Source organism: Sinocyclocheilus grahami, unplaced genomic scaffold, assembly GCF_001515645.1.
Source record: "Sinocyclocheilus grahami isolate Dianchi unplaced genomic scaffold, SAMN03320097.WGS_v1.1 scaffold30.1, whole genome shotgun sequence".
In the NCBI taxonomy this organism is placed as follows: Eukaryota; Metazoa; Chordata; class Actinopteri; order Cypriniformes; family Cyprinidae; genus Sinocyclocheilus; species Sinocyclocheilus grahami.
Genome location: NW_015505209.1, coordinates 28,938 through 56,043, shown reverse-complemented (window position 1 = coordinate 56,043; position 27,106 = coordinate 28,938). Strand labels below are relative to the sequence as shown.

The 27,106-nt window shown below is 36.6% G+C and overlaps 2 protein-coding genes across 4 annotated transcripts in view; one reads left to right on the top strand and one right to left on the bottom strand.

Moving 5' to 3' along the window:
• Window positions 1-43: 43 nt before the first annotated feature.
• LOC107573183 (uncharacterized) lies at window positions 44-11,051 on the bottom strand. Its single transcript, XM_016259633.1, has 13 exons — window positions 10,951-11,051; window positions 10,166-10,305; window positions 8,665-8,800; window positions 8,362-8,542; window positions 5,298-5,462; window positions 4,294-4,381; window positions 3,953-4,077; window positions 3,090-3,151; window positions 2,943-3,009; window positions 2,690-2,774; window positions 2,444-2,519; window positions 854-922; window positions 44-204 (listed from the first exon to the last, which is right to left on the bottom strand). The coding sequence occupies exons 2-13, from the start codon at window positions 10,286-10,288 to the stop codon at window positions 95-97; spliced, it is 1,287 nt and encodes a 428-aa protein (XP_016115119.1). The 5' UTR covers window positions 10,289-10,305; window positions 10,951-11,051; the 3' UTR covers window positions 44-94.
• A 2,383-nt stretch (window positions 11,052-13,434) lies between these two features.
• LOC107571880 (sphingomyelin phosphodiesterase 3-like) overlaps window positions 13,435-27,106 on the top strand; it is a 42,338-nt gene continuing 28,666 nt past the window's right edge. For all 3 annotated transcript variants that reach the window (XM_016258285.1, XM_016258264.1, XM_016258273.1), the window contains exon 1: window positions 13,435-13,577. The gene's annotated coding sequence lies outside the window, so the exon portion shown is untranslated. The remainder of the gene's footprint in view (window positions 13,578-27,106) is intronic.

The following is a 27,106-nucleotide window of genomic DNA, read 5'->3' as shown; positions in this document are numbered from 1 at the left end:
CAAATAAACATACAAACAAATGCAAAAATGTGAGAATGGGCATCAAACAATTAACGTTTGACTTCTTTAAGTCTGCAGTAAAAGGTACAAATATTTAAACTCCAGCACCCTCTGGTGTTTGGATGGGAGGTTCTTCAGACTGTGCTGTTTCTTGCTCTTGTGTTCCTGGTTTTGCCTGCTCCTGTTCAGTTAGTCCCTGATCATCTGGAAAATACAAAGATAATCCAACATATCCTACACACTTATGCTTAATGTCAGTTCTTACAACTCAACATTAGCTTTCCTGAGACGAAAGCAATTACAAAGCACTTTATTGGATGAGCCATATTTGAATTCTAGTACAATAGCCAATGTTTACACACACAGTAATAAGCCACAAGTCTAAAGTGGCTTATTACTTCAATAAATGTCTTTTAGTTTGACTGGAGAAGACTGGCCATGTGGACCTCTTCATACATTGAATTTATTGAACTCATTATTGTGCCTCTCTTCGCTTTTGATTTTATAGACAGGATTGATCTTATGGGTTTTTCTTCATCCCTCACTGTGGAGCCAGTAGTGCTTTATGAGTCATCATTATAACCCAGCCCACAGCTTTATGAGTCACAGGCTAGAAGACAAGTGGCTCTTATAATTGGAGGTGCGAGCAAAGGTCAGTCTGAACTTGTTATTGGTCATGTGCTTCAAAAGAGTATCATGGTTGCTGAGTCAATGTGATAGGCAGGGATTTTGTAAGTAACCATTATATAAGCACATGAGCATTTCAGAGCAACTGATCGAATCAGCTAAGATTGGAGGGTATCACAGTTCATATGTGTTGCTTGCAGCTGCTAGATGAAAAAGAAATACTCACCTGAGTCTGAGGCAATATTGTCTAGAAGTTCTTTTGAGTTCTTCAGCCTGTACATCAAGAACTTGTTTTCTACAGAATATGTAAATATGAATAAAATAAATTGTACATTCATTCAAAATATTTTTCAGCAATTTAATAATCTTTTTAATAAGTTCTTCTCTGTAACTTTTTAGCTAATATTTGGTAACTTAGCAGTATTTGCTTATTAGGGATATTAAATTGTGCATCCTCTAACATTTAGATTACCTTTTCCATCATCTAACACTAACACATAACACTCAGAATTAATTTAGAGTTAGAGAATAAAGTTTTGAAAGACTCAAACATATCTTATTTCAACTTAAAAGTCCCTAAGTCTAAACTTTATTAAAGGTGCCATAGAATGGAAAACTGTATTTACCTTGGCATAGTTGAATAATAACAGTTCTGTACATGGAAATGACATACCGTGAGCCTCAAACACCATTGCTTCGTCCTTCTTATGTAAATCTTGTGCATGCACACTGAAAAATAGGCGAATCAGAACATAACACCGACTGTGACGTTACAGTCGGGATCACTAATAGTTACACCCCCAACATTTGCATATACCCGCCCATGTTCTATGCCAGCCGCCAGCCAAACCTGCACAGCTGAATCATCAGAAGTTATGCAGGTATTGTGAAGAAACAAGTGAGGATAATAGCGAAAATGGAAGATCATGGAAATAAATGTTATGTTCCAAGCTGTGCAGGGGATGTGATGTGCAGGGATGGGTTGGTGTCTGTATTCAGAAAGGCACGGAAAACAAATAACGCGTGTTCTAATAAAATAACGCGAGTCATTAAAGGGATATGGTTAGCTGCTTGCTAGCGGTAGCCTGTTACATTAGCTTCCTGCTGCCCGCATTTTATATACAGTATAATTACCCAGCGTTATAACTGCAAGAGACAGTATTGAAATATAGATTTTCCCTGTGTTTCATTCCTGCTGTGTGAGCTCCTGAAATGAGCCGCACTGTGAAACAGCCAATCAGAGCAGAGCTCAACATTGAGCCACACTGTGAAACAGCCAATCAGAGCAGAGCTCAACATTATTATTCATGACCCTTCCAAATAAGGTAAAAACTGACCATTTAATTCTAGGGACAAATCCTAGGGTTGTAAATGGACATGTAAAATTGTTTCTGGAGATTTTTTGCCCTTACCTAAGCCACATACAATGCATTCTATGGCACCTTTAAATTGGGAGATAACCACAAAAACAAAAATATAAACTAGATATATTATATACATTTAACCAATATAAAATCAGAGCGAAAGAAGGATAACGATTAAAAAAAGGGAATAGGGAAGTGGAAAAGATAAAATTAGAAAAAAAATGGTTAAAAAGATCAGGAAAAAGTAAGAAAGAAATAGGGTTAGGAAGGTAAGCGTTAAGGGTCCAACCTATTTAATGATTAAACTGTCCAATATTAAACATCAAATGACCAAAATGCTTTTTAGACTTGACTGGTACAGTAGGTCCTGCTTTAACCCTCACAATTGTGTTCTGTGTAAAACAGGCAGGCAAATATTGAGGTATAACAAATTTGCACTCATACAAACATACCTATATCATGGCGCTTTCGTTTTTCTTGTTCCAGCTTGGAGTTGAGGCGGTCCACTTCCTCACGTTGTAGATCTAGCTGAAAAGCCAGTCACCATGGAAGCATGTGAATACGTACACACACACACACACACAGAGAGAGAGAGATACATGAGCAACATGACAGAAGCACAGAGTCTGTATGATTATAATGCACTCAATTGCAGCTGTCGATTAGTAAGGGCATGATCAAATATCATGTATTATCACCTGTTTGCGTAAGATCTTGACCTCTTCGAGTAGTCTCGTCACACACATTACCTGTTGCTGATATGCAAAGAGAGCCTGCGACCTTCTAAGAAACAAAGACACCATTAACCTGGTTATCAGATGTTGTTCAATATGCTTTAGATTATTTTTAGTGATGCTTGCAAAGATAATTGCTCCTATTTAGGGTTAGGACAAATGTAGTAACTACCCAGCAACACCCAGCAAATGCATAATACAATGAATATTAACTCACGCCACATCCATGTCCATCTCCACCTCTCGTAAACTCAGGGAGAAAACGGGATTTCTCATTTCTAGGTCTAAAGGAAAATGTGTAGAATGAAAACATGAAGTTGTAAGTGTGTGTTCATGAGTGTGTATGTGTGTGTGTATGCCTCACCTGTAGTAAAGGGTGGCAGGTAGCTCATGAGAATACTGTTAGTCCAATCATCTTTCAGCTCTCTGTATAATACACCAAAACAAAAATAAGTGTTATGGTTATAGAGTGCCATCACAACAAACTTTTAAAAACAAGTGTGACTGCTTAATATCAATGCTGAATTACTGTTTTGATTGTATTACCAGTGTTATTTTATTTTGAAGTGCCTAATAACTATTTATTAATATATTTAAATATTTTTACTAATATTTTTGAAATTAAATAAATGCATTAACTACAGAAACATTTTAGGTTAATTGCAATTAAATATTTTAATAGATTTACATCCCTAATGTGAGAATGGGCATCAAACAATTAACGTTTGACTTCTTTAAGTCTGCAGTAAAAGGTACAAATATTTAAACTCCAGCACCCTCTGGTGTTTGGATGGGAGGTTCTTTATACTTCTACCTAAAGTAATTTATTGTATTTTAAAATTTCATGCTACCACAGTCATATACCACCTAGCCTATAGATGGCACTGTTTGTTTAAACAATAAAAAAAAATATTCAGAAACCCGTCTTATATCTGCTGTCAATAGAGGCACATTGGTCTCACAGAAAGAGCCAGATGATGTTTAATGATCAGCATAAAGTCTTGTTTAAAGTCAGTTTTCAGCTAATTTTGGCCAAGAACGAGTCACTTGTTCCATCTGTTTTATATGACATTTTATATGATATATGGGCCAAGTGTTAAATATAATCAGCAATTTGGCCTTTTTTATGTACTTTTGTACAATATGCATTAGATAGTTGTATATAGACAATTATTGTTATGCATTTAGATTTAGCATAACATGCATTGTGGGATGCATTATCTGTACTTGAACTGGTCATTGAGCAGAGGGTCATCGGTGAGCCCGTGGAATTTGAAGAAACCTATTGCATCAGTGTCAGCGTGGGCAACAAGTGTATCATATTTCCCCACTATAGACTGAGTCTTCAAAAGCTGAAACAAAAAATATAGGAAAGAGTACTTACAAAAAACATAAATAAATGCAAACAACAGAGGGCAGTGTCTATGCAAAATACAAGCTTATAGGCTGTGTTCATTAAATAATTTGTAAAGACACAGCAGCACTGATATACATTGTCATTTGCAAAGTAGAACAAGTACAAGAAGATTGAGAAGGTCCACGCAGAAACAATTTGTGTATGTGTTTACCTCCATTATGTGGCTGCCAATCCCAAGGTGCCGGTAACGTTTTCTAACAGCTAAAAGAGACAGCTGAAGCACCATGTCTCCTGTAGACCTACAATTCACAGACAGAAGCAGAAGACTCCATATCATTGTTCTTATTAAAATCAGCTTATGTCTTAATTTGATTCTCATTACGTTTCTGAGAAACATCCATTTTAACTGTCACAGTAAGACAGGTTCTAGTGAGAATGTGTGTGTGTGGCAGACGCTTGAGGTTAAACTAAACCACAGGCCATGTGGAAGCGATTGGCACAAATACAGAGTGCAAAAGAGGGAAAGGAGAGAGAGGAAGCCATAGTCTCTCATTGACTGGTAATAACACCCCACAGCCAGCAGGGCAGGGCAGGTTTCTCCACTCTTCAGCCCCTCTGGAATGGAAATAGACTCAGGGTGGAGCAACACCATTCAGTGGGATCTCATAATGACCAGGCTTGTTTCGGTTTGATGATATAAATAAAGTCTTTTTTAGGAATCCTGGATGGAATCCACTCATAAAGAGCTGAAATGCTGACTGAGGCTATGGGAGGGACAGTCAGGCGCTTGTTCTTACAGCTGGACAGAGTTTGATTTGGATGTGTGCGTTGAAAGTACAGTAGAAGATGATTCTGCACAGAAAGTATTCTGTGAGGTAGACGTGTGTGTGAGTGTGTACTGTGTATGAAGACAAAAAGTGTGAAAATGCTTTGTAGAATGCAACAAACAAGAAGTTTATCTCATACTTTACATTTTGTGTAATATCCCTGTTTTTTCAGTGTAACTTCCTCTTTATTGCAAAAATGACTATAAAATGCAATTGACAAAAGATTTACTGCATTGCCAGATGATGTTATGAGATGCTAACAGAAGAAAATTATCTTGCTTTAAAGCATTAGTGTGTTTTATTTATTTATTTTTGCACAAAATAGTATTATATGGCTCTTTCGCAGCTGTTTGATTGAATCAGGCACAGTGCTTGTGCTTTTGCTTACAGTATCTTGAGTTCGTAGCAAGCAGCAGCCACGATCAGAGATTCAACTCCTACGGCGGATGGGGGAATCTTTCTGTCTTCTCGTTGTACTGCTCTTTTTTCTTTCCTATCCCTCGCTCCGTCTACAAATTCCTGGAGGCCTTCACAGAATCGCTCCCAAGACCAACTATGGAGAACAGAGAACATGAGCACCAAAGCCCAATGTGTGGTAAGGCTCTGACAACATTGTGAAATTATGACTGCATTCAAAAGTTAAAATAATTATTAGAATAGTCACACATATATACATTTAGTATAATGCAAATACAAATTATATTCCTTTTGTGAATCTGGGTAGAAATTTTGTACAAAATCAAATTTGCAACAATATTCTGTCACACCATGCACTAAGCACATATGATGCGATTTCAAGTTTTCCTTTCTCTTTGGAGTGTTACAAGCTATTCGTACATAGATAAGATCCCAAAGTTGCAAAGACCCAAAGAGATATTCTTAAAAAAAGTTAAGAGTCGTCCACGCCCTCCTAAAATGACTCATTTAAACACGCCCCCACATGTCTACGTCACTGTGTGGGAAGATTTGCATAACACCGCCCAAATGTATACGCAAAGAAAGAAGGCATAACTTTTATTCTCGCTGTAGTATTGTTGCCGCCGCTGCCATGTCGTGGAGACACTGTGTGTTTCGTTGTGAAAGCGAAACTACTTTGTTTGGTCTTCCAAAAGAGGACACAACTAGAAATCAGTGGTTAAGTTGTATATACAACACTGTTCCAGAACAGTTCAAACCAAATATTTGAGTGTGTGCAGCGCATTTTATGGAGGACTGTTTCCTGGGAGAGTAGCCTGCAATGTGTCTGTGCACAAAGGCTGTTTCTATAAAGTGGGGCAATTCCAACTTTGCAAGGACAGTCTGGCGCTTCTGACTCAGCCTGTAAGTATGTTTTCATATTTAAAGAATTTGCCACTGACGATTCAAACACGAATTTTGAGCAGTGTAGAGCAGCGCTTGTTGTTTGTCCTTTTTCCGGTCACAAATGCAGACATGGTTTTATGTTTACGCTGCGCGATATGCAACGCAATGCGTAAAAAGACAGTATAAGTCATTATAATCAGTAATTATGTCCCCACTGGATGCTACAAATGCCTCGTTTGTAATGAGTTTTATTGGTTTTGTCTCGTCACGCCGGGCATCACAGTATGGTAAGGGGCGTAACATTTCCATCATTCGGCCAATCAGAACGCACTGGATAGCTGGCCAATCAGCGCACACCTCGCTTCCTCAGAACGATGAGTTTTGTAAAAATCGACGAGTTTCAGAAAGGCGGGGCATAGAGGAGCAAAAATAATGTACAGTATGTGGTAGGGTTGGGCCGATAGACGATGCCATCGTCCATTGCCAATGGCTGACAGCCATCACGATGTTAAGCTGACATCGTGATTCCTACACCCATCCCCACCCCCCCTCCCGCAATCCGCCGCATCCCAGTTCCGTGTTTGGAAAGAAAATGAAGTGTATTACGGAAACCCTAAAGGGAATAAATATCCTACGAGACGGGAGGATAAAAAAATATATATTTCAATACTTTTTCTCGCAATTATATCGTTGGGTAAGTATAGGCGACTGTATATAAATTGCGGCATCAGGGAGCCGCTATTGAAACCGCTTTCGATTGCGCGCTCTCATTTTACTTTCACTTTCACTTTTGAGATTTGAGATCACAAGGACTCTATACTATGGAGCTGCAGTACTTACCACACATTTGACAAGATTAGATGTTTGTCATTGGTGCTCAGGATCTGCAAATCATTTGTCATCGTTCTATCAGACATTTCTCCTAACTCTGTGTATGTGGTAAGTGAACTTTCATGTACTGTAATGCAACAGGCTACTGCTAGCAAGCGGCTAACCTTTTAGTGGCTCCATAGAACGCATTATTTGTTTCACGTTTCAAGCACACCCCTAACCCTGCCCCGCCCCCCAATGTCATCGTCCATCACGATGTTTCACTGCAGACATCGTCCGATGCCAATTTGGTAGACATCGCCCAACCCTGGTATGTGGAAAATAATGTGTTTTTTTAACCTTAAACCACATAAACACATTTCATTACACCAAATACACAAAATAATGTTCTTTTTAGCAACATCATATGACACCTTTAAATGTCCTTCTAAAATGTAATAAATGAAAATATAAAAATTTACTTCTTTCCAGATCAACGCCTATAGGAGTAGAGATAGAGGTGATAAGGAACGCTTGGCAAACTGTTCGCCAGGGAGGATCTGGGAAAAAGCTCTTGTAATCCCATTATCTTTAACAGAATCAACAAACGATTTGTGACTAGTCATGTCATATTCACTCTCATTAATTCTCAATCATGACTTAATGAATGACTTCGTTTTTAGTCCGTTTCTCACACAAAGGTATCATATGACTTCAGAAGACTTTGAACATAGTCATTTTTATGATACTTATATATCTGTTTTGGAACTTGACAGTATAAACCACCATCCACTTTTGTTACACAGTCTTAAAAATAATAGTTCTTTTTTATTAGCTTTTTGGGTTCCATTAAGAACCTTTAAACATCCATGGAAGTTTTCCATTTCATAAACAGTTCTTTACTGGGAAAAAAAGTTTCTTCAGATTATTCAGATGCTCTTCCCACTAAGAAGAAAATAATGGTTCTTTGAAGAACTGTTAACTGGAAGGTTCTTTGGGGAACCCAAAATGGTTCTTCTATGCCATAGTAAATGTTCCAAAAATGGGTTTTAGCAGTGAAGCCATAGAATCTATGGCTTCACTGCTAAAACCCATTTTTGGAACCTTTAATTTTTAGAATTTATTGCACAGTGTGCACTGAGCAATACAAACTAAGCAATTTTCCATGTGACCAACTTGAACCTGTTGAAACCAACTTGAAATGTGCATGGGAAAATCTTTCACCGTCATGTGAAATTCCCAATTACGTGGATTCCACATGACTGGATTTTGCCCATGACAATTTGCAGAACAATGGCAAATGTGATCACACTATTATAATTACTTTAAAAAATCTTAACCTGATACTTGTCTCCGTTGCTATTATCTCCTCTGAGGTTTCCTCTGCACTCTCTTCAGAGTCGCTGTACAGCTCAGCCAGCAGCTTGTGTGTGGAATCAGCTTCCACTCTTGTTTTACAGGGTACTGGGCTCAAATTTGTCTCCTTTTGGGAAGCTCTTCCTCTATAGTCCTTTAAAACATCTGCAAAGAGAAATCAGAATAAAATAGCCTTAGGCCAACACTCATTCTATATTTGGAAACTAGGATATTTCTATCACTCGCATAATTTATGCTCTATTGCCCAACCAAGGTGAATTACATACCTGCATGGTCTTGTGACAAAATAATAGTATGTATCCCAGGGTAGTGTACTGTTTCATGCACATCTCTGGGGCCAATTCCAGGCAAGGACGTGTCCAATAGAGCCACCACAGCCCGCAGAACATCCTCATTCTTTATCTGCAAGACCAAGACAATCTACATATTCATATATGCTCACACAAATATATGCATGTATATGTCATCAAAGCACAAAAAAATCATAACATCTGCCTCAGGTAATGTAGAAAAGAGCAGCAGACTCAAGAACACTCAAAGATCTGGTGCAAACCAGTGCAGGAGGATGACAGTCTGCATTGTGACGCCCACCCCCCACACCAATGTTTGCAAAGCTCTGGCTGAGAAAAAAAATCCATTCAATTAAGACTGGGAGTTCCTGGACAACACGAGGGGTGGCTGAAACGTGACCTATATTCCCAATTGTGCTGGCTCTATAATTTCATATTTTGTGGAGTAAGAGCAATAAAAGCTCAGATAATAACAAGATTCAAAAACAAGGAGGGAGTTAATATGCAGAAAGGAAGTGGAATACAGCACTCAATAATCAATTAACATCAATGAAGGGAAAGCAAGCAAGATAATAAAAGAGGCTAAGTGGGACTGAAATGAATTAGCGTGTGGGTGGGCGTAAGTGTATAGGCGTGTATGAGGCAATTTGGCATATTTATGCTGTTCCAAAACCAAGTCGGCTGCCTACGGAGGAAGCATTTTAAGGCACATTTCTGACGCATAGGCTTTTCCAAAAGGTACGCAACTTAATTATGTTGCCTACTAAGATACCTTTTTGGGCCTAATTCTATTGTATATCTCCTTGGCGGAGATGGCAATCCCAGAATGTAGTGCAACAATCTCAGTGAAAAATAGATCCAATGGCAGATTAGGTGAGAGTGATGATACATTCTAATGTAAATACAAATTAATACAATTATATTTAATTAAATATTTTAAAATATATTTGGAAATTATATTTCATAAACTGAAATATTAGAAAAGTTTTATTAAATGAAAAAAAAAACACTGTAATTTTTTTCAAAGTTAGAGTAGAAAATACAATTTAAGTCTTTCTACTTCAAAATTTCATGTTTAATTCAATGTGTTACTTGCCATTTCTTTGTAATTATTACTAGCAATTCCTGAGTGAAAATTGTTTCAACATATTTTTTTCAGTGTAAAAAGATTTTTTTATTTTAGTTAACTAAACGTAATTTGTGTTTATCCATTTGATTTCTCCAATGTATTTGAACTGACAGAATACAAAAAGTTATCTCGACTTTTGAAAAGTAAAAGAAAAAAAAAATCCAAAATGCAAAAAAGAAACAATTGATCATTTCAGTAATTAACAACAGTTGGGTATTTAATTACCCACCCAGTTATAAATGACTACCTGCATAGAAAATAAAGTTTATTTTGGACTTCTAGTGTGATATTAATCTACTTATTTTGGAAAGAATCTGCATCTAAAATAAGAAAGAAATGTATGTTAACCATAGGCAGAATTGTAGGAGCATCTCTGGTTTGGAAGAGTTCGTGGAAGTTGACTATGATGGGCTGAGCACTCAAAGCACCCCTGAAGTGGACACTGTGGAGACGGACCATGCATCCCTCCATCGCTCACAACAGACCCGCTAAAAAGAGAGGACACACATGAGCATTCATTAAATGAAACATTATGACACTTGCCCCTGCTGTAAAAGAACTTGTCACAACTATATTCTCAGGGCAGTAATCTAAGTTTTTTTGTATGGCAATTTTGTAGATTTAAAAAAAAGTTGTTACTTTTGTCCAAAACAATGGTTTAAAATGTTAATATGTTTCCTTTTCCGTTTGTGCTTTTTCAATAATATTTTTTTCCGTTTAGTTCATAATATAACTTACTGTTTGCTTTTTAACGGTGTTAAATTGACTATAAAAATTAAAATGCTGATATTTTGTGGAAGATTTGGGCTTTTTTTACTGTAAGTTAGCGTTTTACTCTCTTGTTTATTGAGACTTACACATAGTGGCCAGCTATTGTCACAAACGTGTGTTAAATAAACTGTATTTGTCTAATAGCTAATAACGGAGGAAATGTTCGCTAACTTTTTGTTGCCAGTATGCCGAGTTTTGCACAGAAGTTGACGTTCAAAAAGAAAACAACCGTTGTGAATAATAATGGGAGTGTGACAATTAACCCGGTCTCCTGTGCATTTGTTTTATTTTTCAGGTTAAAACAAAACTGTGTATAATATCTATTAATATATAATTCTGTAAACAATTAATAAACTAAATACCTCCAATGCCTGCTTCAGAAGTGTTGACAATTTGGCCACCTTCGCAAACTTGGCTGCGTTGTGCTAGCGGATAGCGAGTGTATCTATGGCAACGGTGGAGCTGGAACTCAATCGCAGTGTCTCCTGGGATTTGGAGTCCCCAATAATGAACATGCGATGACCACGTAGGATGGTGTGGTTTATATCCCACTTGATGGTTCTTAAAGTGACAGTTCAACCAAAATGTAGGTTCTGCCATAATTTCCACACCATCGAACATCGTATTACCACACAAGGAACAATATTGTTGTCACTTTCAGAACATTTTCAGATGATGATGATAAATGATAAATGATAAACAGATAAACCTCCAATCAAAATCCCCCCATAACTGCAGCGAACTCTTATGTGGATGCTATTCAACTTATTTTTTAGGCTTCCGGTCTCAGTGAAGTCTGTGTAGAATGGGAGTAATGTGAGAAGGTTTCTTTGAAAAAGTGAGAACCCTAGCTGCAGAGTTCTGTATATGTTGGATATATACTGGATATATTTTATTGTTGTGTTTGGTAGACCATAGAAAAGAGAATTACAGTAGTTGAGTCGAGAAGTAATGAAGGCCAGTAATGAAGACCAGTGTCTCATCATATTTGATATTTAAGAATTATGTTTATTTTCTATATTATTTCATTTTTAGTGAAACCACAATGAACATAAATGTAACTTTTTTGATACTATAGTACCATAATCAACCCATTATTTATAAAAAGAAACAATGGTGATAAAAATGATAATCAATATGCCAAAAACATGTTTACTCCAGTTTTACTATCCCTGTAGTAACACCATGCTTATTTTTAATATAAAAGAAGGACAATGGACCTTTTTCACATTTCTGTGTTTCTCAGCAGCAGAAGTCATAGTTGGGTTAACTTGAAGAGCAGTGAATGGGAGAATGCCACAAATATATTTTTTGCGTTCCCATTTGCTCAAGTAGCAAAAGAAAAACTCCTTGATAGGGTTTTCATGACTTTCAATGAAAGGAAAAAATTGAGAGGGACTGATAACGGCACTCAGAAGAGAGAACAATGTCAAATTTACCGTCCCTCCCATAGATGCTGCATTAGAAACACCCTCGCATTAGCTTTAACTGTTTTTTTGTAAGTTGATGCAAAGGTGATATAATACAAAGAATAGTGTTATAAACAGTGTTGGGGGTAACTCATTACAAGTAATGTGAGTTACGTAATCAGATTACTTTTTTCAAGTAACTAGTAAAGTAATGCATTACTTTTTAATTTACAAGAAAATATCTGAGTTACTTTTTCAAAAAAGTAATGCCAGTTACTTTGTTTTCCCATTTATTGACTGACAGCTCTCCTGTCCTCATGTTGAGAGAAATCAGAAGTACAGAGGCGTTGTGTGCGCTGTGAGAACATGATGTTACTGTAGTTCTAGACTAAATGTGAATGTGCAGTAATTCATCCCACTCACAAAAAAACAGATTTAGTATTCATCAAAATGAATTAAAACTCAGAATATGATGCAAACCTGCAATAATTAAATATGTTAAATAACACAAATGTATCTAATCCCATTTTATTAACCAATATCTTTGCTGCTGAGCTTTGATGATCCAGTTCAACCATACTAATAAGCAAAAATTACTTTATATAAACTAACAATCGTGCTTTGTTTTTTTATTGGTGAAGAGTGTTTCTTCTCCTGCGTTCTACTGTACAGACGTGAATTTACTTTTGCTTCAGCCTGAGGTTTATTCATTACGCTTTTTGGTGTGCAAGGGCTTTTACGTTTGCTATAAATAGAACTTCTTATATTAAAAACAATCAAGCCCTGCTCGTATTTAAAAAGTAACGCAAAAGTAATATAACGCATTACTTTCCATAAAAAGTAACTAAGTAACGTAATTAGTTACTTTTTTATGGAGTAACGCAATATTGTAACGCATTACCTTCCATAAAAAGTAACTAAGTAACGTAATTAGTTACTTTTTTATGGAGTAACGCAATATTGTAACGCATTACCTTCCATAAAAAGTAACTAAGTAACGTAATTAGTTACTTTTTTATGGAGTAACGCAATATTGTAACGCATTACCTTCCATAAAAAGTAACTAAGTAACGTAATTAGTTACTTTTTTATGGAGTAACGCAATATTGTAATGCATTACTTTTAAAAGTAACTTTCCCCAACACTGGTTATAAATGTACATAAATTTTTTAAAAATACAAATATGAAAAACTTTCGAGGATTTAGATGGTGATGACTGTTGAAACGCGTCATCATCACAGGGTCCATTAGTGAGAGCCCCAATGCTAGCTAGTACAAACTGAACAAATCATTTAGTGAACCGATTGATTGAAAAGATTCGAATCGTGTAGATGAATCGGAACTCTAGCGTGTGTTGGGTGGGGTCTCGGGGCCTGATAGGCGTGGCGTCGGTTGGCTTCGCGGGGAGTGACGTCAGTGGAGCTGTTCAAAGCGCGCTGGTGCTGGAAAGACACTCAGCGTCGTCGTCAGCAGTTGCATCGCGGGGCGGAGAGGCGGACCACGGCGAGGGAAATCAGATTTCTGGAAACTGACACGGAAATAGCGCAAAAGGAGACACTCACCTGTTAGACTACTGAACTGTGAGTACTGCAAACACCCAATTCGACCGGTTTAAATGAAAGTTACGGAGCGAGCTGAAACGGTTTTGCCTGTGAGTGTATCAGGATAATCTACCACGCTTCTTTGTGCGCCTGGAAGGGGTTTGTTCTGTTTAATTGTGAGACTGTTTATTGGTTATTTGTTTCACAGAAATGCTCTGCCTCTGTCTTTAAAGCCTTCATTTCGTGGCACTGTTGGAGGGAAGCGATTTGAATAATATTTGCATGTGCATGAGGCTGTGTTAGACTCGTATGGTTGATCACATATCCAGAGCGCACTGCTTCCTTCTCACGAATGCAGTTGCCATCAGCCATCAGTTTGAGGCAAGGCTTGTATTTAGAGACTGGTATGCTTTACAGCACCTACTTAGTGATGTGTATATGTCAATGTTTACGGTTTCTAAATAAAAAATGAAAGGTGAATTTATGTGAATCACAGCATTGTGGAAATAATCCATGTTTTCATAAGCATACCTTCAAATAAGACTGTATAGAATTGAGTAATGTAGGGTAATGGTGTGATTTAGTGTTTAATTTTTAAGCACAGATCAAGGTGTGGCAGCCACAGCATCTGTGTTTCTTTAACCCTGTTTGTCCAGTTCTTCTTTATACACCCAGGTGAACGTTACTGGTTAAAAAAGGTACATTATTCTAAGTGACAAAGGACTGATAGTTGCAGTGTTGAACAACATATTCTTGTTGGTGTGAGATTTCGACCAAGCTTCCCATCTGTACTTCCACAGACCGTTATGACCTACAAATGCATGATACACTCAAAAAATATTCAGACATAAATGTAAGATTTATATATTTGAATTGTATTCAGATCACAGAGATTTAGCATAAACGAACTAATAAACTTGTGCATATTTGTCAGTCATATATAAATGGAATGGGTAAGATTTCTGTGCTAGTATAATAAACTGATTTATATTTACATATAACCGAATGCTGAATATTTATACTTTTTAACTGAATAAATGTAATTGTTTTCACAATGAACATATTTTTGCTGATTCTAAGCAATTTTAATAAATGCATTTTGAAAATGATGTATGTAAAACTGATTTATAAATCAAATAGATGCAAATAGTAATAATAAACTACTAACTATAAACTAAATCTTTCATGTTTCTTACCAGTTTCATTTATGTATGACTGACAAATATGCATCACATTAAGTTTGTTAGTTTGTTGATGTTAAATCTGTATAGGCCTAGTCTAAATGGATGAATATGTTATATACAATTCAAATATATTCTGGCATTATTTACTCACCTCATGTGGTTCCAAACCTGTTTGATTTTCTTTATTTCCATGGAGCACAAAACAAGGAGAAGTTTTGAAGAATGCATGTTATTTTTTCCACGCAAATGCAATAAAAATACAAGTATATACAATTATTCCATATGACTTGTGCTCTATATTGCAAGACTTCAAAGCCATTTAGATTTTTGTTAGATAAAAAGCCGGGGTTGGAAAAACATTAGAGTAAATAAATAAAGTCAGAATTTTCATTTTTAGCCAAACTGTACCTTTAACATGCACTACTCACTAAAGGACTATTGTCGTTTCCCCACCTGCGTGATGTTAAGCATCATTATTGGTAGATTACTTTGGCTTAGCCATTAAACCTCCCATGTTGTTTCCAGATTTACAGCAAGCCATTTTCCCTCTGGTCTTTAGAGAGCCTCTCAAGATAGGCATTAGGCCAAGTCACGACAGTGGGCGAGGGAAATGTGGTCACTGTATTGAAATTAGTGATGACGCAGTGCTAATCCGACACAGCGGGTCATTTTCTCACTGGATTTGCTGAAGTTTCTTCATTAGTGCACATTATCTGAATGCGAGACAAGCTCAGGACATCAGACAACACTGGTTCATGTCAAATACTCTGGTCAGTGTGCCAAAACGGCCATCAGGAAGTGTTCACGTGGGTTTCTCAGACAGATAGCCATACTCTCAGTAATTATGCCGAAACCATTAGCGGAACAGCTGAGAGGAGCTTGTGTCATCCTAATATGCTTCTTAAGAGCTGAAAAGCATGATACATTTAATCTGCCTGAACAGGATGTGCTTCGGTGGAAGCCACAAAATAAATAGATACTCCCCTGAATGACATAATGTAATTCTTAAAAGTTCAGCTCCACTCTTCAGTTCTCTTGTTGTTTCTTCTGTTAGCATTTTAGTCTCGTGTAAACCATACTGCATGTGGGTGATACTTCAATTAGGGGCACTTTGACTAGTTGGAAAAACTGTTTCATGTGCGTAAATACTTTTATCACATCCTGGTCAATCTTCAGTTGGATTTTGGTATATTTTTTAATGATGTGGACTGAGATGTTTGCCCTTTCTGGAGAAATTTGGATACGTATATATTTTTAGATTTAGATAGACTTTTAAGTTAGTTAGCGATCAGTTAATTTTGAGCTTTATCATTAAAATAAAAAATAGAAATGCATTGTTTTCATTAAAATTGTACTGTGCAAAGAACTACAGCATTGCGAATGAATGTTGTGATTGAAGTAAATATAGGTAGCTTTTAACCTGGAATTCTGCTGTTAAATATGATTATTTAAAACATATGTTGAAATAATGCAGGCTGATGGCTTTAGCAAAAGCACATTCTATCGATTAACAACCTCGTAGCTCACAGTAAGTCTGTCTTCAATTGTTTAGAAGTTATCTTAAAAAATCAATTCCCCTATGGAGAAAATGAATGGGATTTTTACTTCCGGAAAAACTGACTGTTGCACTCTATTATAACTAGTGCTGTCAAACGATTAATCGTGATTAATCGCATCCCAAAATAAAAGTTTTTGTTTACATAATATATGTATGTGTGCTGTGTATATTTATTATGTATATATAAATACACACACATGCGTGTATATATTTCAGAAAAATAGGTTATGTTTATATATTAAATATATTTATTTCTAATATAAATTATATGAATATAAATATAGACATGTAAATACATGTAAATATTTTCCAAATATATACTGTATGTGTGTGTATTTATGTATACATAATAAATATACACAGAACACACACATATATTATGCAAACAAAATATTTTATTTTGTATGTGATTAATCGCGATTAATCATTTGACAGCACTAATTATAACCTATCCGTTAAAACTAAAATGATCGTTTTCTCTTAAAACTATCCAGGGGGACAGTTCTTCTAACTGAAGAATCATCCATATATAGATGTTTTTTTTTCTCTTTTATTTTGTGTTTTAGCTTGATCGTGAATGTAAAGTGTGACTACTGTCTCTCTGGCAGCTCTGGAGTGGTTATGATTCAGCAACATCGGCTGGATTTGCTCAGATCTTGTGTCAGATGGCTTGTGTTCGTGAACAACTAGTTGCTGAATTTGCCAAAGTTTGCACGGATCATGCCGTAAAACCTTTGAGTTGTATGCAAGAGATTTGCGTGAGGCCTTTTGTATTAACAAAACAAGATGGAGAAGAACCAGACTAGTTTATTACATTTGTACATTGTACAGAAAACTGTAATTGGCTATTGTTATCAATCATATGCACATGCACATTTATAGTCAGAGTTATTTTTCTCAGATTTTTGTCTTTGGAATAATTTTACTTGTTAACCTTCATTTTCTCTCACATACATATGGCCATAAATGTACCCTCAAAACCATACCCACCCACACCACACTATTTCTTACCCAAGAATAAGAATATGGTGTGGGACAGTGAGAATTTAAGTGCAGAAAATAGCACATTGTGTTATTTTCCACAATCTCGATCCGTAAATGGGAACGCGGAATCCTTCAACAGCAATCCGTGTAGCAGCAGGGGGGATTGTGATCATGACGTGGCAGTCTATTTTTAGGACAGGTCTTTAGTTTTTCTACAGGTCAACAGATGTTACACTAGGGGAGTGCTGGGCCAGAAATAGGGCAGGTATAGCACAAGGGTGCGTGTGTTTGTGTGTGTGTGTGTGTGTGTGTGTGTGTGTGTGTGTGTGTGAATGTGTGAGTTTTGGGCACAGCTTGTTCAGGCTCATTCACTGTGCTGAATTTCAAGGATGCTTTTGAGTGCTGAATGACACGGCGGGAACAGTGAATCCATTCTGTGTGAGGTTTGCTCATGTTTTCTCATGCTGTGAGGGGTGAAAGCAATGTTTGCACATGGAAATTTCATAGACAAATATATAAAAAAATACATGCTTGAAATCAGATTTTTTTTAGACATGGTTTTAAAGGGATAGTTCATCTAGAAATTACAATTTTGTCATAATTTACTCGCTACTCTAAACCTGTATGACATTCTTTCTCACAAAAGGAGATACTCTGAAGACTGTGCTGGAGCCTTTCTGTAAAATTACAATGAAAGGGCACTGAGGCTTGAAAGTTTTATTTAGGATGCAAACAAATCATAAAAGTATCATAAACATGGTCTGTTTGACTCGTGCACTATGTTACCAGTCATTCTGAAGCCATATGATAGTGCTGTGGGTGGAACAAAGAAACATTCAAGTTAATAATAAAGCAGTAATGTCCGATGCATTGAATCGCTCAGTTGAGTCGGCTGATAAATAAACATGTTTCATAAACATCATAAAAGTATCATAAACATGGTTCATAAGATTTGTGTTCAGCATTCCAAGCCATTCTGATTATTCTGTGCAAGGAAAGCATCGAAATGCAACCTTATAACCAAGCAGTAATGTCTGATTCAGTGAATCGCTCATTTGAATCAGCTGATTTGAGTCTGACTGATTTTGATTTCAGTCCTGATTTTTCAAATTCAAGTGAGTTTTGGCGGGATGATGCCTCTAGTGGCTGATGCTGGTACCTATTCATGCATTTTGTTTTATAAACATAATAAAACTATCATAAAGTTGGTCCATATGACTCGTGATATTCCATGCCATAGTGCTCTGCAAGGAACACACCAAAATCAATGCCATTATTTACTTGTGAATCAAACAGCAATGTCAGATTAATTAACAAATCATAAATGAGGTGGTTTGAGTCGCAAAACAAATCGGATTGATTCATTGATTGATTCATTTGGTTCTCTAATTCAACTCACTAGCTCCTATATGTTGACATGCAATCCTATAAATCTATTAATAATCAAATTTATGGCTCTAATAGTCATAAATTAGTCATTTTAGTCAGATGGAATCTGACTAAAATGCCTTCATCAGTCAATCCGAATTAGCTTGATTCAAATTAAATCTCATTCAGATTGAAAGGGGTGGTATAGATCTTAAAGGGACAGTTTACCAAAATTTGTATTTATTTTCGCTCATGACCAAATGTTGGTCAGCATGAATTCGGGTCCCATTGACTTCCATTGTATACATAGTATAAATAATCTGTTTAACAGGAAGATCTGAGCCATTTAAACCTTTGAATCTGACTGTGTTTTCAGTCGGATTCAAAAATATGCATATGCACAGTGCCGTGATATGTTGTATGTTTTATGAATGTGTGCGTGTCTGTTTACATCTTAGATACTGGTGCTGAATATGGTGCTTTTTCACCCCCTTAGAATCTTCAGTGTCTGTTTATTGTAACTGCATGTAAAATTGTGTGGAAAAACACACACTAAAAAAAAAACTCCCTCTAAAGAAAGTCATCAGGGAGAGTAAATAATGGCAGCCTTTAATTTTTAGGTGAACTGTCCCTTTAAATCTGCCTGAAGAACAATATTTACCTTAACATTTCTGAGGCAGACTTCTCTCCTGTGTGTATGTGTGTGCTGGCTGATGTTGGCAGTGCTCTGTGAACAGCCTGCATTAACATGGAGAGATTAGTTGTCCTGCGCTGGTACACAGGGAAATATGAATGCAACGAGAGAGAAGGATTTGGTTTTTGTTCAGTTAATCTGCCAGAGCAGCGCGATACGATTGTGTGTGTGTGTGCCCTTGTAGGTCATTTATAGAACATTGGATCTGTGCTCAGCTCTGGTTTTAACACTACCTAGCCATCCACCCATTAATGGATTGACAGGCATTTGGTGAAGTGATATGTTATTTTGATATAGGATGGCTTTAGCTGTGTGATAATGATAATCATAATAATTGTGGGAAGCACTTGTATAGATAGAGGTAACTGTGTTTGACATGATTGGTAGCTGGAGTGTGTGATTAGGACCCATGCTTTGATTTTGCTCTCTCTAACTGTGGCTCCATCCCTATTTTAGGGCTGTGGTTATGGGAGTACCTCCAGTTAAGACTCTCAGCCCAGCCTGGTTGTGGGTGTATGCACTCAAGGCCATGGCTGCTGGTAGATTACAGAGGGCGCTTCGGTTCAGAACCACCCTAATGCACCCTGCTCTTTCCGTCAGAGGCCGCTCGGCTCGGGGATGAGGTCTGTCATTACCTGCAGGATATGAGCTGACCTCGAAACAGATGAGAGGCTTTTCTGGTGAAGAGATGTGCGTGTGTGCAGGTCGGAGTTGGAAATGTGTGCTAGTGGAGGAATTATCAAATGTCTTTCTGGGGGGTCTGATTTTTGTGGGGGCGACGCCCATAGTGGCTGTTGTTGGTACATTTCCATTTTGGTGCACAGTGAGTATACTGGAAAAACTGTACATTCATAAGTGTCTGGTTTATACAGCTTATTTAGTTTTTATGTAATAACATAGTTTTTCTTTTATTTAGCATTATGTAATAACAATTACATGAGATTTTATCATCACTTAACAATGAGGCAAATTATAATTTTGTATTAATTTAGATATTGATTATACACGTTGGGCCACTCTGACAATGTGAGTAAAATTTGTTATTTAGTCAAATTAGTTAGTTTGTAGTTATTTATTATAATAATTATTATTAATATTACAATTTTACAGGATAATTAATTATTCTGGAGTTTCATGAACTGCAATGTATTGTGTAAAATGTAATGTGCTAAACACCATCCTGGTCAGTCCTGGCACACTTGGAAAATATGAGCAAAAAAGGCTGTGAAAATAAATCTATGTTATTTATTCTTTTGATCTTTCATTCATAAAATTCACAAAAACCTAACCTTTCATTGACGTAAAACAACTGAAAATGGGGGGAAAATTTGATAAAAATAAATGTTTTTCTCTAGTACACATTGGCCACAATTATTAGCACCCTTAGAAATTCTTATGGGTAAAATATCTCAGAAGCATATTAAATTTGACATTTCAAATTTGTGCAAAAAGCTAGGGCTGCCCTCGACTAAGGATTTTTCTGGTTGACTAGCAGTCGTTCATTTTAAGCATTAGTCAACTAATCACACGTTTATTAATAAACCATTTAAATCATTATAATGAGCCTTTAATTGCCTACATGGCCTAATAAGCGCTCAAGCACACTCATAAAGCTTGCCACAGCGCACCGGCAGAAGTAATGATTATGAATGTGTCAGGGAAAAACAGTAAGGAGGCTGCATTAACATTTTAATAATTCACTGATAAACTAGTACTTTTTTTGTTTTCAGTTTAAGAGATGAAGTCGGCGACGCTGACTCATCATCTCGGCTGTAGTGATGCGCATGTATGTTTCGTACGGATTACATAATCTGAGAATATTAGTCTTCCATTTGAATTGGTTTATTTGAAAGTAGACATTTCACTCTCTATAGATATATTTTAATGGCTGTAAGGCAAATATATACACAGAGTTTCGCGCTCAAATTCACAGAGAGATGGCAGAAAGCGCATCCTGTTTGCTTTCTGATGTTATTGTGAGTGCACACAAATAAACGTAGAGTCTTTACAAATGTGAAAGATGTATAACTCTTATCTGTATGAGCAAAAATGAGGGATTATTTTAAGAGCAAGTGAGCGCACCGGCGCCTCCGTCTGTCATGCAGTGAGCTTGCTACTCTTCACGCTCCACACTATAGATTCATTAAGCTACATTTCTCTAGGTTAACATCAGATTGAGCGGCCATGTAAAGTTGCTAATACATATTTCAGATGATAAGCCATATTTGAGGTCGATGATAGGCAAGTGTTTGGATGTCCTGCTCAATATACTGTATTAGCCTACCACATAGACCAGCCGTTAACGATCTGCGTGACTTCGCCAATGTGGATTATTAATAATTTTGTTTTCTGAACGACTAATACAATTTTGGTCGACCAAGCCTCTTCTGGTCGACTAACGATTAGTCGACTTTTAGGGGGCAGCCCTACAAAAAGCATAAACAATGCAGATTTTCCCCTAGCCTTCTTTGGTCATATTTACCAAGGATGTCAATAAGTTTGATGTGTTTTTTTTTTTTTTACATATATTGTTTTAAACATATTATTACAAATTCAACATAAAATCCGGGGAAACCTCTATCTCTCCTGCTCTACAAGTGCCTCCTGCTGGCAGATAATTAATTTGCATATATATGCCGCCACAAAAAAAGTGCAAGTCTGTGGGAAACACCGCTTCTGCTATGAATATTATTCAATATTTTAATTTGAATGTCAGATTGAAATGAACATCGCTGTTATTAGAGTAGTTAATCATTAGCATAAGCACGGCTAAAGCTAATATAGTGAGCATTAGAATGAAGTTTCTTTATTAACTATTTAATGCTCCTATACCTTTTATTAGGGTTAAAATAAGACAAGAGGACATGATGATATTTACTATTTTTACACACCAGAGGCTTTTAAATGAATTGTGAATCTAAAATATGCGTGTTAGAGAATGTACAAATGGTTAACATTGTTTGTGTCATATCAGTCAGTTTTTTTTTTTAGAAAACTTAGTTAGTTGTTATTCTTGGCTGAATAACTCTAGAAGGTTTTAAAAGCCCTTTAAAATTAAATATGTACACAGTTTGGATTAAATGAAAGTATAGTCAAATTTTTTAATTAGCATGTTTTTGTGTTTTGCTTTGGTACCAAAATTGGTACCGAGAACCGTGGATTTTCACTGGTATTGGTACCGAATACTGAAATTTTGGTACCATGACAACACTATTTTCCCTTCACAATTCATTAAATTCCAGATTCCCTTACTATTTTCTCATTGAATAACTTTGTCTGTTAAATACACTAGACTATGTAAGTAAAGTGGGAAGCAAATGAAACTTCACATTGATTTTAATAAGGAGGGCTGCCATTTGTTGTGACATTTTGTAATCTAATGTGATTTTTGTGTGGCTTCTAAATACTTTTTAGGCCACTGTGTGTATGGCAAAAGCAAACGTGTATGTCTGTGTGTAATTAAGTTTGATGGTCTCCTGCTATCATAAACCAGTAGCGGCTCTACACATCAGAGACATATGGATGTTAATGTGGGCTGTTGCGGTGCCAGGCAGCAGGAGAGGGTGTCGTAGGTCCTGATATGCTGCCACAGAACTTGTTATGATCAGCAGGAAAAGCAAAAGAGCATGTGCACCGTCTCTGTCCTGCTGGGCCGCCTCTCTCTCTCTTTTCCTGCCACATGGTCATATGACCCACTGCTCACCTCTGTTTCCTTTGCCGGTTGGGTTTTAGGGAGGTTTCCCTGGCAACTCTGATCTCGTATGCTTGAGTTCGCTCTGACAGTGCCGCCCCCTTTCCACCCCTCCCGTCCTCTGCTGGCGCTCTGGGCTGCGCTTGTCTCGTTCTGATCATCTGCTGTAGCTGTGATGTAATAAGACATGAAGGATCAGGTGCTTTCAACGAGACACAACAACTCTGACCGTCTCAAACCGCATGATGGACTCACTGAGACACTGAGAAACCACAAGGTAGTTATAGGCCAATATATCAACCCAGGCAGATTAGAGTCAGGCTATTTTGAGATTATTGTCTTGGCCGATTAACAGCCTGGTGCCTGTTCCAAAATTTACCAACAGCCTTGTCAATCTAGATAGTTATTCAGAAAGAATGTTAAATTTTCAATTCAGAATTCCAATATTTTGTGTACACCTTATTGGCGGTTTATAAACAGATATAGCGGAATTAGTCTTTACAAATGTGAAAGATGTATAACTCTTATCTGTATGAGCAAAAATGAGGGATTATTTTAAGAGCAAGTGAGCGCACCGGCGCCTCCGTCTGTCATGCAGTGAGCTTGCTACTCTTCACGCTCCACACTATAGATTCATTAAGCTACATTTCTCTAGGTTAACATCAGATTGAGCGGCCATGTAAAGTTGCTAATACATATTTCAGATGATAAGCCATATTTGAGGTCGATGATAGGCAAGTGTTTGGATGTCCTGCTCAATATACTGTATTAGCCTACCACATAGACCAGCCGTTACCGATCTGCGTGACTCGTGACTTCGCCAATGTGGATTATTAATAATTTTGTTTTCTGAACGACTAATACAATTTTGGTCGACCAAGCCTCTTCTGGTCGACTAACGATTAGTCGACTTTTAGGGGGCAGCCCTACAAAAAGCATAAACAATGCAGATTTTCCCCTAGCCTTCTTTGGTCATATTTACCAAGGATGTCAATAAGTTTGATGTGTTTTTTTTTTTTTTACATATATTGTTTTAAACATATTATTACAAATTCAACATAAAATCCGGGGAAACCTCTATCTCTCCTGCTCTACAAGTGCCTCCTGCTGGCAGATAATTAATTTGCATATATATGCCGCCACAAAAAAAGTGCAAGTCTGTGGGAAACACCGCTTCTGCTATGAATATTATTCAATATTTTAATTTGAATGTCAGATTGAAATGAACATCGCTGTTATTAGAGTAGTTAATCATTAGCATAAGCACGGCTAAAGCTAATATAGTGAGCATTAGAATGAAGTTTCTTTATTAACTATTTAATGCTCCTATACCTTTTATTAGGGTTAAAATAAGACAAGAGGACATGATGATATTTACTATTTTTACACACCAGAGGCTTTTAAATGAATTGTGAATCTAAAATATGCGTGTTAGAGAATGTACAAATGGTTAACATTGTTTGTGTCATATCAGTCAGTTTTTTTTTTTAGAAAACTTAGTTAGTTGTTATTCTTGGCTGAATAACTCTAGAAGGTTTTAAAAGCCCTTTAAAATTAAATATGTACACAGTTTGGATTAAATGAAAGTATAGTCAAATTTTTTAATTAGCATGTTTTTGTGTTTTGCTTTGGTACCAAATACATATATTGTTTTAAACATATTATTACAAATTCAACATAAAATCCGGGGAAACCTCTATCTCTCCTGCTCTACAAGTGCCTCCTGCTGGCAGATAATTAATTTGCATATATATGCCGCCACAAAAAAAGTGCAAGTCTGTGGGAAACACCGCTTCTGCTATGAATATTATTCAATATTTTAATTTGAATGTCAGATTGAAATGAACATCGCTGTTATTAGAGTAGTTAATCATTAGCATAAGCACGGCTAAAGCTAATATAGTGAGCATTAGAATGAAGTTTCTTTATTAACTATTTAATGCTCCTATACCTTTTATTAGGGTTAAAATAAGACAAGAGGACATGATGATATTTACTATTTTTACACACCAGAGGCTTTTAAATGAATTGTGAATCTAAAATATGCGTGTTAGAGAATGTACAAATGGTTAACATTGTTTGTGTCATATCAGTCAGTTTTTTTTTTTAGAAAACTTAGTTAGTTGTTATTCTTGGCTGAATAACTCTAGAAGGTTTTAAAAGCCCTTTAAAATTAAATATGTACACAGTTTGGATTAAATGAAAGTATAGTCAAATTTTTTAATTAGCATGTTTTTGTGTTTTGCTTTGGTACCAAAATTGGTACCGAGAACCGTGGATTTTCACTGGTATTGGTACCGAATACTGAAATTTTGGTACCATGACAACACTATTTTCCCTTCACAATTCATTAAATTCCAGATTCCCTTACTATTTTCTCATTGAATAACTTTGTCTGTTAAATACACTAGACTATGTAAGTAAAGTGGGAAGCAAATGAAACTTCACATTGATTTTAATAAGGAGGGCTGCCATTTGTTGTGACATTTTGTAATCTAATGTGATTTTTGTGTGGCTTCTAAATACTTTTTAGGCCACTGTGTGTATGGCAAAAGCAAACGTGTATGTCTGTGTGTAATTAAGTTTGATGGTCTCCTGCTATCATAAACCAGTAGCGGCTCTACACATCAGAGACATATGGATGTTAATGTGGGCTGTTGCGGTGCCAGGCAGCAGGAGAGGGTGTCGTAGGTCCTGATATGCTGCCACAGAACTTGTTATGATCAGCAGGAAAAGCAAAAGAGCATGTGCACCGTCTCTGTCCTGCTGGGCCGCCTCTCTCTCTCTTTTCCTGCCACATGGTCATATGACCCACTGCTCACCTCTGTTTCCTTTGCCGGTTGGGTTTTAGGGAGGTTTCCCTGGCAACTCTGATCTCGTATGCTTGAGTTCGCTCTGACAGTGCCGCCCCCTTTCCACCCCTCCCGTCCTCTGCTGGCGCTCTGGGCTGCGCTTGTCTCGTTCTGATCATCTGCTGTAGCTGTGATGTAATAAGACATGAAGGATCAGGTGCTTTCAACGAGACACAACAACTCTGACCGTCTCAAACCGCATGATGGACTCACTGAGACACTGAGAAACCACAAGGTAGTTATAGGCCAATATATCAACCCAGGCAGATTAGAGTCAGGCTATTTTGAGATTATTGTCTTGGCCGATTAACAGCCTGGTGCCTGTTCCAAAATTTACCAACAGCCTTGTCAATCTAGATAGTTATTCAGAAAGAATGTTAAATTTTCAATTCAGAATTCCAATATTTTGTGTACACCTTATTGGCGGTTTATAAACAGATATAGCGGAATTATTTCTACTTTTTAGATGTGAACATTTCCATTGGTATTTTATTTTATTTTATTCTACTCTGTTTTGTTTTGTTTAATTTCATTGAATTTTTGTTTTATTTTGTTCTGTTTCATTTTTTTATTTAGTTTTTGTTTTGTTTAATTTTTCATTTGATTTGTTTCTTTTTATTTTATTTTATTTCTTTTTGTTTTGTTCCATTTTATTTATTTTGTTTTGTTTTGTTTTGCTTTGTTGATTTTTTTTTATTTTATGTACCATGGACATATGGTATCTACGGAAGTTCTAAGCGGCCATGCATAATTTTTTTTTCCTTCTTGTTTTCTCGTTATAACAACTTATTTTCTCGTTATATCGACATAACGAGAGTTGTTTTCTCGTTATAACGACTTATTTTCTCGTTATATCGACATAACGAGAGTTGTTTTCTCGTTATAACGACTTATTTTCTCGTTATATCGACATAACGAGTTGTTTTCTCTTTATAACGACTTAATTTTCTCGTTATCTAGACATAACGAGAGTTGTTTTCTCGTTATAACGACTTAATTTTCTCGTTATCTCGACAAAGTTTTTTTGTTTTTTTACAATGATTGTTTGATCTACTGTTGTTATAGTAACGAACTCAACTTTGACACGCATCTGATGGACAGATAAACCATGTGCTCTTACTGTAGCCTAGGTCGTGGATATTTCAACAAATTTTGCTTTGCCTAGTAATAACGTCTACAATACAAAAATAAAGGCTGATCAATCACGGTTGATATTTCCAGAGACAGTACGCTAAAC

Excerpts from the sequence above, each read along its gene's own strand:
- LOC107573183 (XM_016259633.1), bottom strand. The coding sequence starts at position 10,288 with ATGGAGGGATGCATGGTCCGTCTCCACAGTGTCCACTTCAGGGGTGCT. Across the intron at positions 2,775-2,942 it reads GAGATGGACATGGATGTGGC|AAGGTCGCAGGCTCTCTTTG; the intron begins GTGAGTTAATAT and ends TTTGTTTCTTAG. Across the intron at positions 923-2,443 it reads ACGAAAGCGCCATGATATAG|AAAACAAGTTCTTGATGTAC; the intron begins GTATGTTTGTAT and ends CATATTCTGTAG.